This window comes from Phalacrocorax aristotelis, chromosome 2 (assembly GCF_949628215.1).
Source record: "Phalacrocorax aristotelis chromosome 2, bGulAri2.1, whole genome shotgun sequence".
Classification (NCBI taxonomy): domain Eukaryota; kingdom Metazoa; phylum Chordata; class Aves; order Suliformes; family Phalacrocoracidae; genus Phalacrocorax; species Phalacrocorax aristotelis.
In genome coordinates, this window is record NC_134277.1 from 39,532,157 (window position 1) to 39,550,128 (window position 17,972).

A 17,972-nucleotide genomic window follows, 5' to 3' on the forward strand; every position below is an offset into this window, starting at 1 on the left:
GCGCTTACTTAACGTTGCAAACTCATGCATGTAAATGCTTTCAGTATTTGCAGTAGTGTATCTTGTAGGCAGGAAAAGCAAGGCCCCAGAATCAGGCAAGCTCAGCCCAATCTTACAAAAGTCGTCCACTGTTCAGCCAAACATTTTCTGTTTTGACCATAAAACTGGAAACCCTTTAAATAATATCAAGCAAGCCAGCATGCAGTTCTGTATTAATAAAATTAAAAGCAAGTCAAGGCAAATTGTGAGTTATTTTAGAAGCTAAAATTCTCTGCGACACCTAATGCCTACATATATTTGGTAATGAAATGCAGAACTTCTTCCTTAGGTCACAGATTGAAGTTTGACTCTAATTGCTACCAACTGATTACCAGATTTAGACAAGTCTTTAAAACTGAAGTAAAACCACCATTCAGCTTGCTACAAACAGTTACGTCCTTCCTTCAACCATCAGCACAAAAAGAGGGACTAGGATCAGCAAATGAAGTTTAATTATCCCCCAGCTTTCAGTACAGGCCACTGTAAAAAGGGGCAGACTGAGAATGCAAATAATGTAGGAAAACTGCACAGAATGGCTGCAACAACACAGGTAGCTGCCGAGTTGTGGGTGGTCAGATAATGTTAAATTATGTTTTAAATCATTAAAATCACTAAAAATCATAGATATATGTTTTAAGTATTCAGAGTTTAATTTCCTTCTGGACTACTTAACAGCACATTCCACTGATTTTTTTTTTTTTAAATCAGATTAAAACATAAAAGAACAGTATTCCTCTGTGTTTATTCATCTTCAGGCTTTGATTATGTAAAATATTCTTAATACATTTTAAGAGACTGAACAAAGCAGGAGAGTCATCTTTTTATTTAAAGAGTTTGCACAGATTGAAAAATGAAAAGAACTTGTATTGTTTAGAGGAAAGAAGGGCCTAAAGCCTACAAATAAATTTAGGAAGTATGCATTAGTACTACAGTTCTCAAACTAATTGCATTAACTGTAACCGTCTAAACACAAGATATGCCTTTTCTAAGCAAACATTTATTCTGACTTAATTTAATCTAATAAATTCTTAAGGGGTACCAGTAGGATCATCCTCACAAACTGTCAGGCATAGGCCTTGTTTGTTTGCCTCTCATGACAACACATCCCAAAATACAGAGCATATTTCAACTTGTTATTCTCAGAGTCGTCTGCCAAACTGCAGGAGAATTGTAAACATGATGAACATGTTAAGCCTATTCAAGCCCACAAAGAAAAAAAAAAAAAAAAAAAAAAAAGATTAAAAAAAAAATCAAGTCTTGCACAGTAAACTGCTATAATTTCCTGATGTAGGTCAAAACTCAGCAGGAAATCACATTGTCTATTTTCATCCCAGTTCACTGGAAGTGCTTTACCTTTCTGTTTTCTTGATAAGCACAGCCCTGAAGATTTGTTCCTGGGGAGTTTTCTCTTTTTCATCAGTTGGTTGCACGAAAGGGTGGACAGCAGCCAAGACGAAGCCCTGCTGGTACAATTCTTGCAGCTGAGCTGGAAGATCACGCAAAGAGGAGAGCTTGATTGCAGACGATCCTTGCAGCTCAGCTGGAAGCAAAAAGAAATTGGTCAATAATCCTACACTGAACTATCATGTTTTTTAAAATCCAGGCTCTTCAGAGTCAAGCAAGCTTCACACTGATCTACAATATTAACACAAAAATTGACCTCTCCTGAGGCCCATTTTGTATTTCGGGTTTTAAGCAGGCTGTCTTGGAGAAGGACTTGGATCGCACAAGAGACTGGTGCAATTAAACAAAAAGTCAGAGACTTAAAATGCCAAATTCACTACATAGTCTGGCAGAGATAAAGTGGAGGATTTAATAAAAACAGGGCAGTCAGTCAAAAGATATTCTAAGTTTTAGTAGTCGTCATAGTAATGCAAGTTGAGGAGAGCAAGCCATGAGTCAAAAATATAAAGCAATAACAAGCAATATAAAGGGGATAGTCACTGAAGGTAGAACATGTCAAATTCAAAAGCAATAAACAGAAGCATCTATCTACACAAAAACCATGTTATCAGACTAAGAGATCACTGATGGAAAATGCTGTTGAGACCAAGTATCTACCAATACATCTAAAGAGTGCTTTGTAGGCATATTGACAACAATAACGCTAAGAGCAATGCATACGTGTAGTGATGAGAAACCTTTTAGAATAGACGCTGAACCTTATAACTCGGGGTTTACACAAACCTATATATATTAGACATGAGGATGAGACGTAGTGCATGAAAATAATCCTTCTCCCATCTGCCTGTTGTGGGGTTTTATGCCTTCCTGTGAAGCATCTGACAATGACTCCTGTCAGACACTCAACATACACACAGATACTGCAGTCAGTTCAGCAATTGCCCTTATTTCCCTGGAATCTTGTGGGCTTCGAAAGAAAATCCCATGAATCACCTAAATCCACCTTCCATTCTCTTTGTGTCAGTGATTCTTCATATGTTTTTCACATCTTATGTGAAAAGACATCTTTCTTTCCTGACCTTTGCCTCTTCATTTCCATCTCTCTTGGGGGATAGTTATTATTTCATCCCTAACCATGCTAGAGCGTACAGGGTGGTGAGATGCTGGATGGTTTCCCCTTCCACTCAAACCAACACGGAGGGGATGTTCCCATGAAGGAGGTTCCCAGCACCTTGCAGGCCTTCATTAAAACAAAAAAGCACCAGAGAACAGTTTGTATGAAAGACGCCAGCTATGCAAAATAAGGTTTCATTGTACTGCTTTTTTCATCAAACTGTGTGGCTACCCTCTATGAATAATGAAAGAGGTTATCAGAAAACTAATAAATATTCAAAACCAATAATACAGAGGAATAATTTAAATAATAATAGAATAGCTGTGCTTGGTATGCTTTTTCTTCATATAAGAGCATGTTCCAGAAGAGGATAATGGAACTTTTTGACCAAGGACTATAAGATGCAGAATTTTTATTATTTTTGCAAATAAAATGAGAAATCCAAGCAACACGTACGTTGACAGACAATAGGGCTCTACCTTCTACAACAGCATACAAATCATTTCAGAGTCATAAAAAGAGATGCCCCAATGAATAATGCATAATAAATAATAATACCAACTGTTACTTACTGGACCTTACTGAGGATCAAAATGGGGAAAGAAACCCAGATCTTAGAACTCCTTTTTCCCCTCTTGTGGCTCAGAAACTACAAAAATTTTAGACTACGCAGCAAATAGTTTAATTAATTAAAAGAATATGAAAGCCAGAATACCTTTCTACATGAGGGTTTTACTTGAGTACAATGCAATGACTGAACACTGTTCAGTAATGTTAATTCTGCTAATGGTGCTCCAATTTTTAACAGTCATCTGTGAAAACTGATGCTTGCCTTGCATATGAACCTAGTATCTGGATTCTCCTGAGAATGCCTTGGTAAAACTAGTAGAAAGTTTAGTCATTAACACGGGAGAGAGATTGCTTCCTCCCAAAAGCTAAACACGAGGGGAAAGTGTGAAAATGCATGTAATTGGAGCCTTGGGATGTACACTTGATGATTAAAAAGAAAGGTAATAGAAAATAGAGCTGGGAGGGATCATCTGGCTGGTCCATCCTATTACCTAGAGGTCAGATCAGTTCTAGTTTGCTATTTCTCACCATTTTTTTCATCTATTTTTAAAAACCTTTAGTAATGGATATTCCACAAGCTCCATTAAGTCATGTTTCAGTACTTCTCTATTCTTACTATTCAAAACCTTTTCCTGGCATAGATTTCCCTATCTGAAATTCAAGATTGCTACTTACTCACTAGACTATTTCTTTTCTGCATCAGCATTTTACAATTCCCAATACCCATCATGCCTTAATCTTACCTTATTTAGACTGTAGAAACTCAGTCCTTTCAATGTTTCCTGTTCCCTTGTGTTTTCTAGATTTCTAGATAATTTTTGACGGTTGTCTCCTCACCCTCTTCAGTTGGTCCACATCTTTCTTTAAGTACCTAAGCCTCACCACAGTGATCCAGCACAAGCCTTATCACTGCTCCGTAGGATGGAAAAGCTCCTTCGTACTTACTATACGTCCCATATCAGTTTGCATCATTTGCAGGGGGGGAAGAAATTATTTTCCCCACAACTAACAGTGGCCAAATGTCTCTGCCCTTAGTGAGTTTCAGAGTGGCTTTTTTTTATTTTTTTCTTTGAATTTTCAAGGGCCATTCTGGATTCTAACCTCCACAGTGCAAACAGCACCAATCAGATTGGCAAACCTTAATAAACATACTCAGTTGTCTGTTGCTGGAACAGTTTATGAAAATGGTGATTTTTAACACACACTGGACCGAACCATTTTAAGCCTGACAGTCAACAGATCTTTTCAGTTTGATGCTGAACTACTGCTAATTTCTCCTTGGACTAGAGATCCTTCAAAAAGAAAAGACAGTACCTACACAACTGATGCCCACAAGGTCTACATGAGTTTCCTGCATCTACAGACTTGTACTGTGCATTCTTGTTACTCTCCCACACACAGAATGGTTTGTGTGATGCAAATTCCTCCCCAGATATCCCTGCTACTCATCATCCTCTAGATATTTTATAAGTTATTTGTTCCAGTGGGCATTAAGTTAGGCTAACAATCATACAGTTCTCTTCAAAAGTAGGTTGAAAAAGGACATTACACCTTCCTGCAGAGTCACATCCATCATTCAACAGTCTTCAAACTAAAATGATAAGATTTCAATCATTTCTTCCGCTAATACACGTGCATACCTGTAGGTTCAACCTACTTGAAAATGCCTAATTTATGAAACCAGTTGTTGATCTAGTCTTTCCTTTACCTTAGAAAAATGTTAACCTTTTCAGAAAACCTTATACAACTTCCAATAAAATCCATTAAAACTTTTGGTTTAGTTGTTAAAAGAGAATTCTAGTCATGCCACTTTCAAAAGAAAAAGGAAAATCAAATTTATGTCCAACAGGGACTTGTATAAGGTAAAAGAGCAAATGAAAAATAAAATCATATGTAACTCTAGTGCTTATTATAAACCTCTATTGTGCCAAAAGATAAAGCTGAATTCTTTTAGCAGCCTCCATGTTACTCTCGAAATGCAGTTAACGCTAAGTTTTAGATTCTGTTCCATCTTTCCTCATTTGTTGTTGCACTTCACAACCTGATCTAAAAAGCTGCCTTTGTTTATTCTGTCTACATCTAGACCAGCGTGCAAGAAACTTGTAAATGACAGATGCTGTGTTTTTCAATTTTGCGAAGGCTGAAAGTGGAAATAGAAGCACTGGCTGCTTTTGGAACCGATTACCAGGCAAATTAGTTTGTTGCCAGACTGATAATTGAAGCTGAAAACACTTCCAGCGATGCTCTTGATACATACAGAAAACTACAGCTTAGAAATCCTTCAAAAAGAAAAGGAAGTTTGTGTTACACAACTGATATCCGTAAGGTGACTTTCCTGGGTCTAGGGACTTCTGCATTCTTTGCTGCTAATGGAAAAACCTGACCAAACACTCACACTGTCCCCATCTTGCCACAGAAAAATCAATAAAAGGATTGAGTCGACACAAAAAACCTACAGGTTGAGTCATGTATATTTGCAAGGAGTCATCTCTGCAGCTTCAAAAAGCAATTTATGGGAAACAGAGGAAGGCGGTGTGGTCTGCCAATGGAATCCCAAGGGACCGAGAGCAGGCTGAGAAAAATGGTTGGGGAGACGGGTATTGAGGACAACTAGTTCCTCCTGTGTTAAAGAGCTCCGCTTTCCCTCCCAGTGGATCATCCAGGGCTGCTACCACGGAGATCAAACAGCCACCGACCAGCTTCAGACTGAAGCATCTCTGACAATTGCGCTGTGGTCCATGCTAAAAACATTGACATATTCTGATCTAATATTAAGAGAAAAGACAGTTACAGCAACTGTCTACAATAAGTAGGCTAATTTTATATTTTAAAACAATACATTTGCGTCTCTCTGAGATGCTATAACCCAACGCTTCTAAATAAGAAAGGTATATTATGCTGTATGAAATAAAGCATGGATTAGTCTGTTAGCCCATACTTAAAGACAAGCATCAACTACAGCACCTCTTTATATAATATATATACTTAACAGAATCAGATACTTTTAACTGTATTCTATTTGATAAGCAGTAATTTTCCATTCCCATTCCTGCTAGTTGTATTTATGAAAACGTCTGTTTTAACAAACTTTATTGGTTTTTAACTTTTTTCTACTTGAATGATAACTATGCTCCAAGAAAAATAAAATGTTACATGCTGAAATGGCATTTATTTAATTTCTCTTTACTGAAATGATCAAATTCAGGGTCAAATTTAGGTCAGTTTCTCAGTGCTTATCCTTAATACTTTATTTAAAAGGACAAGCATACAATTCTACTCTAAATTTCTATTATCCTGTGTTAGGTGTTTACTTAGTTTGCTTACTCCAACAAAACAAATGAGATGTTGGGATTTTTTGGTCTTCATTTTTTAACATGCTTTCCCGGTTAAGCTTTTATGCTCTTATTCCAGTCACAGCTGTTAAAGACTGATGGAGCCCTTAAAGACAGTTCACATCACACATGAAAATTCTCCAGAAATGTATTGGACTCCTTTTAACTAGTTTCCATTTCCTTTTAAAATTTTCATGTTCATCTGCACTTTCAAAGTAATGTTCCTCAATTTACTATGAAGCATTAAGTAAGACTTTTTCCTTTGCATTAGAACAACCAAAGATCAAATTGGTGTGTACAGAGATCATACACGCTCTCTGTCTATACTGAGTACAGAAGAAAACACTTTCCACCAATACACACCCAAAGCGTGGTGTATAATGGGGCCTGAAACAAAAAAAGGAAGACTGGCAAACTCACCGGACGCAGACTATTAAGTGATGCAGCAACTCAGTTCCCTGGTAGCCGCAAGCACAATACCCCTATTTGATGAGGCCTCACGCACATCAGCAGGCTCAGACCCTTCAGGAAATACAGTTGTAACTGTCATCTTTTTCAAAGTGTAGGATGAGGCAGTTCCCAAGCCTGTGCTTGTTCCTGTGAGCCACTGCCATTTGAGGCTCGCAGAGCCAACGAACTACAGAGTCACTCGTGCTCCTCCTTGTACCTCCTCCTTCCAGCACAGCAAACTTTGCACGCCCTTGTGCAAAGCTACAGCTCCCTGTGAGTCACCTGGAGAAGGACGAAGCCCTCATGTCTCCTCCCCAGGAGAGCTGAGAGCCTGTGGAGCCCTCAGAAGAGGAGGGCAGCCAAGAAAAGGGATGCAAGGGTAACCATGGCACAGCTCTCCCTCTCCCTGCTGCGGGCTCAAAGCTGCCCCTGAGCAGGGTTGTGCCTGTGAGCTAGAAAGGAGCAAACATTCAGGCATGGTCTGCACTTAGTCACTCCTACTCAGTACTTCCACGCAGCTCCCTACCCAGCATGAAGTTTTTGCTGCTGTCCTTCTAAAGCACTCCAATCTCCCTCCTGCACTCAGCAGAGCATGTAGGAGACCACCTGAAAGAATCTGGATGGTGGCCAGAGGTTAGAGTCTACAGTCCTTAACACATCTAGCAATGAGCATGAAGATAAAAACAAGGTACAAGCAAAATTATGGTCATATGGTAATACAGCCATTACCCTAACACCATCCACTGGCATCCTGCAGGGCTTTATAACAGATCTGGCCATTTACCTCCTGCCTTTAGTGACCGCCTCGTGGAAAATGGCATTAGCTCATGCTTCACGCATCCCACCAAGGTTGTCGTAATTGCATGTCTGCTGGCAGGAAGCTAAATAGGAACAACGAACGAAGACAATAACGTGGGAAGAAAGTATTGCATAGAGCACGTGAATGAGCAAACGCATCGATCTGGCCCAAGTCCACAAAATTTCCCATGTTTTCACACAGGGCGCTTCCCGAGCATGCTTATGATTGTTTATAACAGCCCTGACCATTTTGTAGAATACCAAAGCAAGCACATTTCCTTTATTTAGTATGAGTATTGCTGTTTCTTAATTTATATTAATTCCTTTCCAGCAACTTTAATTTAATTTGAAGAAATAAAATCCATAGCAGACTAAGTTCTAGTAGAGCAAAACGTCATATTTGCATTAGGGCCAGTCAAAAAAATTTAACTAGAAAGTTCACTGTAAAAAGATGCTGTTTCACCTGCATTAAAACATTTCACAGGACCATGTCAAATGCAGCAAAGTTTTTCATTTGGATAACATTCAGAAGTTTAAATAGAAGTAATGCATTAATGTTTCACATGATCAAAGTGCTTAAACAAGCAGCATTTTTTCAGTGGTTCTGTGAATTTTTACTCCACTCTAAATTTTGGAATTACCTGTATTACTAGAACTGTGATTTCTTGTTGGAAGGTACAATCTCAGTGACAGAAGGCACACACTCACAACAGTTAGGATACACAAGCAAACCAGTGCAGCCCTGAGCAGCTGGTTTCTGCAAGCTGAACACTGACTGTTAAATGAAGGACCGTCCTTGTCAGGTCTCTTTCTGGTTTGCCAAAGTCCTCGGGTTTAACTGAGCAGGCCCTGAGCGCTGAATGGTACCACAGCTCCTTGCAGAGAGGCAGCTGAACACCAGAACTCACCTGGGGGAAGGTGCAGGGTAAAAAACTATTGGGAAGTGTTGGCTTTTGTCTACTGATGCAGCACAGACTGGAAAAGATCCCCTCTCTGTGCTATAAATAAGAAAGTTTTTCAGGGACTTTTCAGTGACTTATTTAGCAGTTGGTCTGGAGCAGCTGAAGGAATCCAGATCATCATCCTTTCCAACTATTAAGGCTTGGTAAGGCCAATTTGTTACTCTGGAGAGAAGAAAGCAAGCTGTTACTTGAATATTATCAAAACACTATTGACTGATCCTGGGAGAACAGAGTTACTCCCAATCAGCGTCAATCTCAAACAAAAAAATATTAAGGCATCTATTGCAAAATTTCATTCTTTTTCAAACACTGAGGAACTCTCTTTTATGCAGCACAAATTGCTTGCATGGCAAAACAATGCAGTTGTGTTACTCTCACTCAACTATATTCTTTCCTCATTCAACCCAAAAACAGTTTCTTTTCAACGACAACAACAAAAACCTATCAGAGAATCTGAGTACTTCCAATGAAAATAAAGGCAAACCCACTAATAATGTAACTTAGAGAACACAAAGCAGTAAACAGATTTCTGGTGAGTTTTGTGAATTCCAAATAATTGTTTCTGAACTAAAGCCTACCAAACAAATGCTAAAGCAAAATACATGGTGCTTCTGACACTATCACACAGCTTTAATTACTTGAAACACATTAATGCTAGAATTTAATGAGTTAAAAGCTCAAGCTTTTGGAGTTACAACTATGCAAGCTGTACTATAGTCTCTCTCCCTAATACAGCTTGAGCTTCCATGAGGTGTAGATAGAGCTGCTTTCATTTTGAAGACAAGACAGACAGTCCAGGTCCATTACTGTTCAGGCTGTTGGCAGAGGCAAGACTGGATGTTAATATATCACGTTGCTTTTTTGGTTATGCTAAATGACATTGTCAGTGGTTTTTTTTTCAATCTTCAAGGCAAATACAATAAATGTCTCCATGAAAGAAATTAACAATGAATACGGAAGAGAAATCAGGACTTTAAATGAAGGCTGACTGTTCAATAAGCTCCTAGTGTTTACTTTTAGTGTAAATGTAATAATGGAACTCAAAAATATTCAAAAGCAGAGCACTATCTTAAGAAGGTAGTGAGGGGAAAAGCCACAGAAAGACTGTGAAACTGCATATATACCCTTTGAAAGTATGAATATAGATATGTGTATATACGTGTATGCACACATATATTTGTGCATATACGTGTATGTGTACACACAGACATACAGCAACATTCTTTTCTTTCCTTTAGGAAGCAGTAGATAAGTGCATTAGTGAAATCGAGAAAGTACTAAGATAACTCACAGATGCAATAAGATTAGACAACTTCATCTAATCAATTGTGTTGTCTAATCTCATTGCATCTTTGACTTATCTTGTTTGCTGTCCAGTCTAAGTTTCATTTCTGTACCTTGCAAACATAAGATAAATATCTTAAGAACTGGGTACGTTTGCCACAAACATGACGTGATTATACATGGGATGATTTCATTTTTGGTGTTTCAGAAAAAAGAAAATACCCAAGCTATCACCTCCACTAAATGAAAAAAAAAAAAAAACCACCAGCCACTAAACAGAAGTTTAGCAACCTAAATAAATCGACAAACGCTTCTTACATGACTCATGGCTTACATATATTAGCCCGCAGGAAGAATTACGCAAAATGGGCAAAATTAAGACCATCTACTAGACGCAAGAAGGGTTAATGACTGCAGAAAAAGCAAAATGAAAGAAAAAGAACAAGGGGAGGGACATCTGATTTAAACTGTGCAGAGAAAAACGAACCAAATCCTATCTCTTCTGTACTTGAGCAGCTCTTTGAAATGATATTTTTTTATTTGTCCCTCCCTCCTGCTTGGTTCTACTTCCTAAATTGATGCAGACCAAACACAGAGACAAGACAGACAGATAATTTACACTTCACAAATCCAAGAAAACTCCAATTATGTCTAACCAAAAGGAGAAAGTGTTCAAAGTTGCAATATTTTATTCATACAGACTTGTCATCTGTACAAGCTCCAAAAGGCAAGTATTACATTGAACTACAGAGGAGAGGAGGAGTTAATTCTGAACTACAGGAGGGGCCAGCATGGTAATTCACATCTATTTCCAACCCCCAAAAAAGTACTGGTTCCCTGCCCTAAAGCCTTTAGACACCAAGTTAATCTCCTGACAGCAGTACTTAAGCTGCCAAAGTCAAACACTGAACGCCATTCATTTTAACAGCTTAAGAAGTAGTGAAATAGGATTTCCCATCACTTCCACCAGTGGTGCAGCAAGTTATGTCCTCTTACAACAAGTAGCCAGTAGTCAAATCCTTTAAAAGGGAGGGAAGAAAAAACTACCCAAGGAGAAAAAAAAAAAAAGTAAAACTTACTGAAGAGATCTTCTGATATCTTAGAAGTTGGTGGCATCATAAAATTTGGCGGGCTGATGCATCTTTTTTGCTTTGATCCCTCCCTAGCTAATGTGCTCATCATTTTTCTTATCGGCAATACTAATGAACACTTGCAAGTTTCACAGCTAACCCTGCAGCCTACAGAATCTTCTCATCCTTTCCCTTTCATACTTTTTGATACATATATGTCTTTTCTTCCAGGCATTACCCCCTCCTTTTCCCTTCCCCCTGTTCTTCTCTGTTTTATGCTTCACCTTGATGTTCTTTCCATATTTCTGGCAAATTTTCATTCCAGATTTTAGAACTGCAGAATATAGCAAAGAAATAACATTGGATTCTTTGCAAATTTTACAACAAGCAAACTTAGACTGCAGTAAAAGAACTGTAAAAAGCACAGATAATACCCTCAGAAGATTATAAAAAATTGTCTACTTAAAATTCCAAATTATGCAGAATTTATGATATACTTTGCTAGATTAGAAAAATCTCCTCTGAAATGGAATTTGTAACATTTCTAAGCTTTCCAAATCGCTATATCCTACAGTCAAAAACCTGCGTGTGCTGTCTCTTTAAGGAGTTAAAAAGCAGAAAGGTTCATATATCAATCTACATATTTCCATCCAAACCAACTGAGAACAACCTTGAGATTACTGGTTTTAATCTTAATCAAGCACAGATGAACAAAGTAGGCTGCATGCATTACATTAGGAATTTTTTCCATATTCACGAGATACTAGTTAATAAGTCCAATCAAAGCCTAGTTTCCAAACTGAAAAATGTCAAGAGGATTTCAGAACATTTAAGGAAGAGGGAGGAGAAAGAAGTCAACAGTAGTAACTGTGGCTGAATACATGCACTACGATCTGATATGTTTTTCATGATATGCTGGAAATTGTGATTAAAATCAAAGACTTGGCACAGCTCAGACAAACAGTAGATAAAACTGCCATCAAAGTATTAAAGTAAAGGGTTCCCCCCCCGCCCCAATTCACAAGATAATTACTGCATAGCATAAGTACATGCCAGGAGAAATAACTGGAAATTAGAAAGAACACTTAAAAGTTTGCAGTTTATAAATTCGGCCTTCAACACAAAGATCTAAATTCACCGATGTATCCAATAACCTCAGGAAGAAAGGTTTGGATTTATCAAGATAGCTCTTACTCCCCAAGCCAACCTGTGCAACAGAGAGCTGATAGTCTCCAGGGAAACCAAAATCCTCTTGGCAGGTCATGTCTATATATATTTTATACATAGCACTTTGCAGTATATATACAGAAAAGGACAGATAGTTTTATAAATGCTTGAAGGCTTTATTCAAATATTACCTGCTGGTTTCTGTTTCTTTTCACTTTAAATCTCCAGTGTTTCACACACATTTTTCCCCTTCTGTTATAATAGTGTTTTCAGTCTTTCTTGTAAAATCTTATTTAGGATGACACTGTGTGCCAAGTTTGTTTTACTTTTTTAATAGCTAGAAATTGATTTTTTTCCAATCCTGTCACTAAAGTCCATATATCACCCCATTTCAGATGTTCTCATTTCTTGACTGCATCAACCAATAACATTCCTTTTCTTCCAAAGGCAGCAGTAAATACTAAACACTTAATATTTTAAATTAGAATAAGTAAAGTATCATAGTGACTTTCATCATTTTATCTTTAACCTGGCTTGAAATACTTTATTTTTCAGATAAAGAGAAGACATTTCCAAATTATGCATCTTATTCATTTGGAAGATAACATAAAATGTAACTTTTCAGGGTTCTTTCGGTGCTCCTTTAAATCAAGTTCCCCTATTTGGGAAATAATGTAATTTTTCATAAATGTCTGTTAAATTGTTTTTAGCTTTACTGGCAAAACTAAATAAACATTAAAGCAGCCAAAAAATATAACATGCATTGTGTAACTAAGCAAGCAGTGTTACTTGAAGGTATATTCTCAATTAGATTTTGGCCCCAGATTTGGCTATGTTTGAAAAAGAAAACTGGGCAAGAGAATGGCAGATGGTGAAATTCAATATAAACAGGAGATATTCAGGGGCAGGTAAATTAAATTCAGAGGAAAGGGAGATATAATGCATTTGGACTTTTTTTTTTTAAAACATATTACCTTGTAGTGATCCTAAGACAAACACTTCCATGGGCACCTATACAAGACCCAGAACACAAAACAGCTGTTAGATTATAAACAGAAACAAAACTGATCCATCTAACTCCCCTGAACTTTCCAGGAAAACTCCAAATTTTAAAAAGGAATAAAAAGTAAATTAGATCTATCTTCATTTCCAACTGTTAGGCCTGCTCGGGGAACTGCAGTGAAAAACCAAATGCAAAACATTCTCCAGAAAGTATTTACCATTCCTCTCAGCTCTCCTGCCCCACACTTTTAATTTTTGTTCAGTTGTATTGATAACGGGAATATATTCACAACGTTGCAAATTTTGCGAATACTTCTGTTAGGGTATGTGAATTTCATACGAGGAGTCTGTGTCTGTATACAAGCAGGACTTAAATTTTCCTTTCACAGCAGACTTCATACCACCCTCACAAGACTTTCCCTCAATACCACCATTGAGCTATACTCGCAGCTTCTCAGCTACCCCATAGCATCAAACGGGGCAATCCAGTTGGAAGTAAAGCTTTTCTGATATTTGCAGCAAAACAGGCCTGAAGAGGAGGATCTTGTGATCCGGATCTTCACTGTTTAAAACTGTCACAGGAAACCCTCCCTCCAATGATATACCTAACCACCCGAAGATTTGCATGGGAATGTAGGAAGATACAGGGTGGCAGTAATCCCTGTCAAGTGATTTCCCCAACAGTTCCTAATGAATTTGGCATGTGGAAGAGCCATGTATTACCCCGCCTGCGGTTTTTAGAATGACCACATAAACTAATTCCAGAAGATATAAAGCTAGAACCACCAGATGGATCAGTTACTTTGCAATGAATTAGGCAATTACGTCCTTCAGAAATGAGGCAAGCGAGAGTTACAGCTATGCTGAAGGGGAGCTACTTTACAGTCAATGTGTTTCTAGACTTGCCCACTCTATTGGTACACAAAGGTGGTTAAAGATCTGATGAAAATCAGTACTGCACAGAACATTTTCTGCTGACTTTTTCCTACCTGTATCACTATATATAGTGCTATTATACAAGTTTTTTTCCCACCAGCATAGCTAATGAAGAGTGATTCCCACCAATGAGGCTTTTGTTCTCCAACCTCATGGCTGCCATAGCCTCAAATTTCCCTTCTTTTTTCTTCTCACCCTTTTGGTTCCTCAAACTGATGAGAAACAGTGGTTCTGTGGCTATGCTGGAGCAATGCACTAGCTCGCTGGCCAGCGAGCTGTCACTAATGAGAGTGCACGTGGCTTAGTTCTCCTCACCTTTCCCTGATCAACACAGGTCTCTGTCTTCTACCCTGTCAGCTTTCACAAAATTAGGAGCAGCCTAATTGTCTTTCAAAGCAATTGGCTAGAAATTTTTAAATTGTCAGGTTATAATTATTTGGAGGAATGAAACAGACTGTGAGCCTTTTTAAACTCTTGTTTCCCTAGGAAACCAGTTCAGAAACAAAACAGAAAGCCCCATCGCACTACCACCTTCAAACCCCCGGGGAAAAAAAAAAAAACACACACAAAACAAAACAAAAACACCTCCAAAAATAAGGACCTGAAAAGAAAATCCTGCAAAAGGTACTATGGGATACTGCCTTCTGTAACACCTCTAACGGTGTATTTAACAGCGATAAGGCTTTCACAGAATACTGAAAAAGACTTACAAGCAATAGTTCGCCACTGGCACCTAAAAGTAGTATGTCACTGCCAAACACACCACATCACTTCAACTTGGCAAGAACGTTTGATAGAAAGCCAAAGAGTAGTGGAAAAGGCTGTTAAAAGTTAACAAAGCACTTCCCAAAAGTACTGTTTTGTTTTTTTAAGCCAGTCTGCTAGAGCATGGGTGATGGATTTACTAAAGAAAAAAAGTTTTTCTTGGCAAAAAACCCTGCTTTTTTGCTTAGAGCAAATTTTCCTGTCACTCTCCAGAATTTGAACTCCTACTCCCTCGTTTCAGAAAAATGTGGCCAGTTTCTCTTTTCAAGTGAAGAATTCCCACACAGTAATATTGAGAGTAGGCAAATCTATTGTGTAATATAGGTCATGGGAAAATGGCTGCAAATTCAAGCATCATTAGAATGGAACGACCAAAGTCAAATTATTTTTTTTAATTTTTTATTTTGCAATAAAATGGTTTTTATTGCAATTTTGTTTGCAAAGAGTAGCAAGAGTATTTCTTCAAATGTTCATGAGAAGGCATCATTTTACCTTTATTTCTCAGTGTAGTTCTGTCAGAAAAAGTGCTACATCTAAAACATTTATTGGAAATTAAAAGGCAAGAAGCAGAGACACCTTACCTTCAAAGCTGCTCATTCTTATGAGTTAATGAAGTTGTTATAATCTAATCCCATAGTAGTAAGTATGTGCAATAAAGGTGTAACAGATGTCCTGTCCAACAGGGACGGAATTCTTTCACACTATGAAGGTGGTAATTAAAAAGCACTATGCAGACAATCTTAAGATCTAAGCCTTTCCTTACCCCCTGGATAGGATCCCTTTTGGGTTAGCGACATCAAAACTAGTTTCATAAATGCACATTCTTACTGATTAAATAATAAAATACAGAAGCAAATAAACCGGTCAATTTCTCAGTTCCTTTTACAAGGAATATAAAATAAACTTTATAGGTGGCACAGTGGTGTATCATGATGCATATTCACAGCCAATATACAACAACAAAACTATCCACTATTATTCTTGTCAGCCACTGCTAGCACAGCCAGTACCTTGTGCAAAGTGTGCAAAGCACAGTGGCCCTATGCCTTAGCTAACACTGTTTTCTCACTGTTCCTAATAATGCAATGCAAAGAGAGGTCACAAGCAGCCTCACGTGGCTCTGACTTCTAATCATATGACAGCCCACATTTAAGACACTTTTACTTTTCTCCATTCCCAAGCATATTCTGCAAAACCGAGAATAATTTCTAAGTCCCTGTATGTCAATTAGGGCCAGATCTGCTATTGGCTAATAATAAAATATCACTGATAAAATAGTCTGAGTTTCCACCAACAGTTCTGGAAGGGTTCCCTGGAAGTTGGTTGATAAGCAGACCAGTTTTTCCCCAAAATTTACTATAATAAAAAACCTAAACAAACAACAAAGCCGACAAGTAGTGCAAGAGTGCAGCTTGACAACAAAGTCTTACAATTATAAAGTATTTTATTCAGTGAACATGTGGTGAAGAACAATGAAAATAATCCCACAGAATATGTACAATTTTTATCTATTTGATCATTTGAAAGGCTTCATCAAGGCATTCAACCCAGCTGGAAAGATCGGGTAGAAAAAGGACTGCAGAGAAAGACAGATGCTGCATCTGAGCTGAGCATTCCTTAGTAAATAAACAACAAAACCAAAACAAAACAAAAAAGCAGTTCTGACACAGTTCCAAACTTCATGAGACAATAACTTAACAAAAGACCATTTATTCTGTCACTCTTTTCATTCTTTTGTTTTGTGATTTGAGATAAAAGATTGTGTTATTTTTTTTGCTTACTACTAATCTGTACAATAATTACTGGTGAATTAACCCATGTAATTTAGCACTATTTGTCAATTCTTGTATCAGTTGTTATTAAGAAATTCAGGAAACAATCGTTCAAATAAAAGAACACCAATAGAGGGCTTAGCAACCGAGGAACTATAGTGATGGACTGCTGTTTATTTATATTTTGCCAGTAACCATGCCTTGGCTCACCTCTAACTTTCTCAAAATTCCATCTATTTATTTGTAAACCTCATACCTCATTCTCTTTCAGATTTAAGGCCTTTTATCAATTCATTTGGAAACACATGGCATCTCTAGGATTTCTCATATCCTTGATGTCTTTAATTTTTTACGTGCCACATAATACGCGAAAGCCTCTGTATTATCAGACTGAGATGAACTCTTTCAACTGGTGACTGTTTTAACAGAGACAGGTAATATTTCTGCAGTTCTTAACTCACCTGATGACTGTCAAGCTTGGCTTCTGTGTGTTGATCAAGAGCTGCAGCTCACTGCAAAGGCTTAATGAGATTCTCTTTCACCTTGAAAGGACTGTTACTTTCAAGAAGAATCTGTAGCTAATCAGTGCAAGTCTCAACTTGAGAGGATGATTATTTGGGGGGAGAAGGAAACGAAGGAAGCTGAGAGTTCTTTACAATTTGAACTAAGCAGAGCTCCATTTATATGAAATAAGCAGGATTTGCAAAAACCAATTGCCCTTAAACTTACAGCTCCTGTACAAAACCTTATCACAATGCATGGGTTACTATTTACCAGTAAAAGCCATACCAATTAGCTACAGCAGCTGAGTAAGCATTGGACTCAGCTGAAATTTCTTATACGTCACCTCATATCTGGGAAACCCCCTCACAGTGCTGCTGATCCTAAGTTTGTCACATAGCACAGTGTGCCACAAGTATCAAATCATTTGCAAAAGCATGACTGCACACAAACCAAGAGTTTGCTGCGTGTGCAAGTTATACCACAGAAAGCAAGTTGCAATTTCATGCAGTAATTATGTCACCTGGAATCCTCTTAAGGACAGGATATCACGTATTTGTAGGACTGCAATAAGATGAAACCAAGTCACTGAGACTTGTGTGTAGTGTTTAAGGTACAGGGCAAAAATATACAAACCACGCCAGGGTTTTGCCAAGACACCTGAACGAGCGCCAAAAGGAGCTAGCTTGGGAACTGGAAGCAAGACTACCACAGTGCTCAGCAAATGCTATAAAGCTCTTGTCCTCCACATGAGCCACGAACATTTTCCAGACTACCTCATCACTTAAAGAAAAGGCCACCATCTG

General features: G+C 38.0%; 1 protein-coding gene across 4 annotated transcripts in view; it reads right to left on the minus strand.

Moving 5' to 3' along the window:
• Positions 1–17,972, minus strand: part of RFTN1 (raftlin, lipid raft linker 1) — a 102,495-nt gene that overhangs the window by 57,732 nt on the left and 26,791 nt on the right. For 3 of the 4 annotated variants that reach the window (XM_075083179.1, XM_075083178.1, XM_075083177.1), the window contains exon 3: positions 1,393–1,579. In XM_075083179.1, coding sequence (XP_074939280.1) covers positions 1,393–1,579 — 187 coding nt within the window. Of the gene's footprint in view, positions 1–1,392; positions 1,580–13,164; positions 13,202–17,972 lie in introns of all 4 variants that reach the window. The other variant, XM_075083180.1, reaches the window with a different exon arrangement.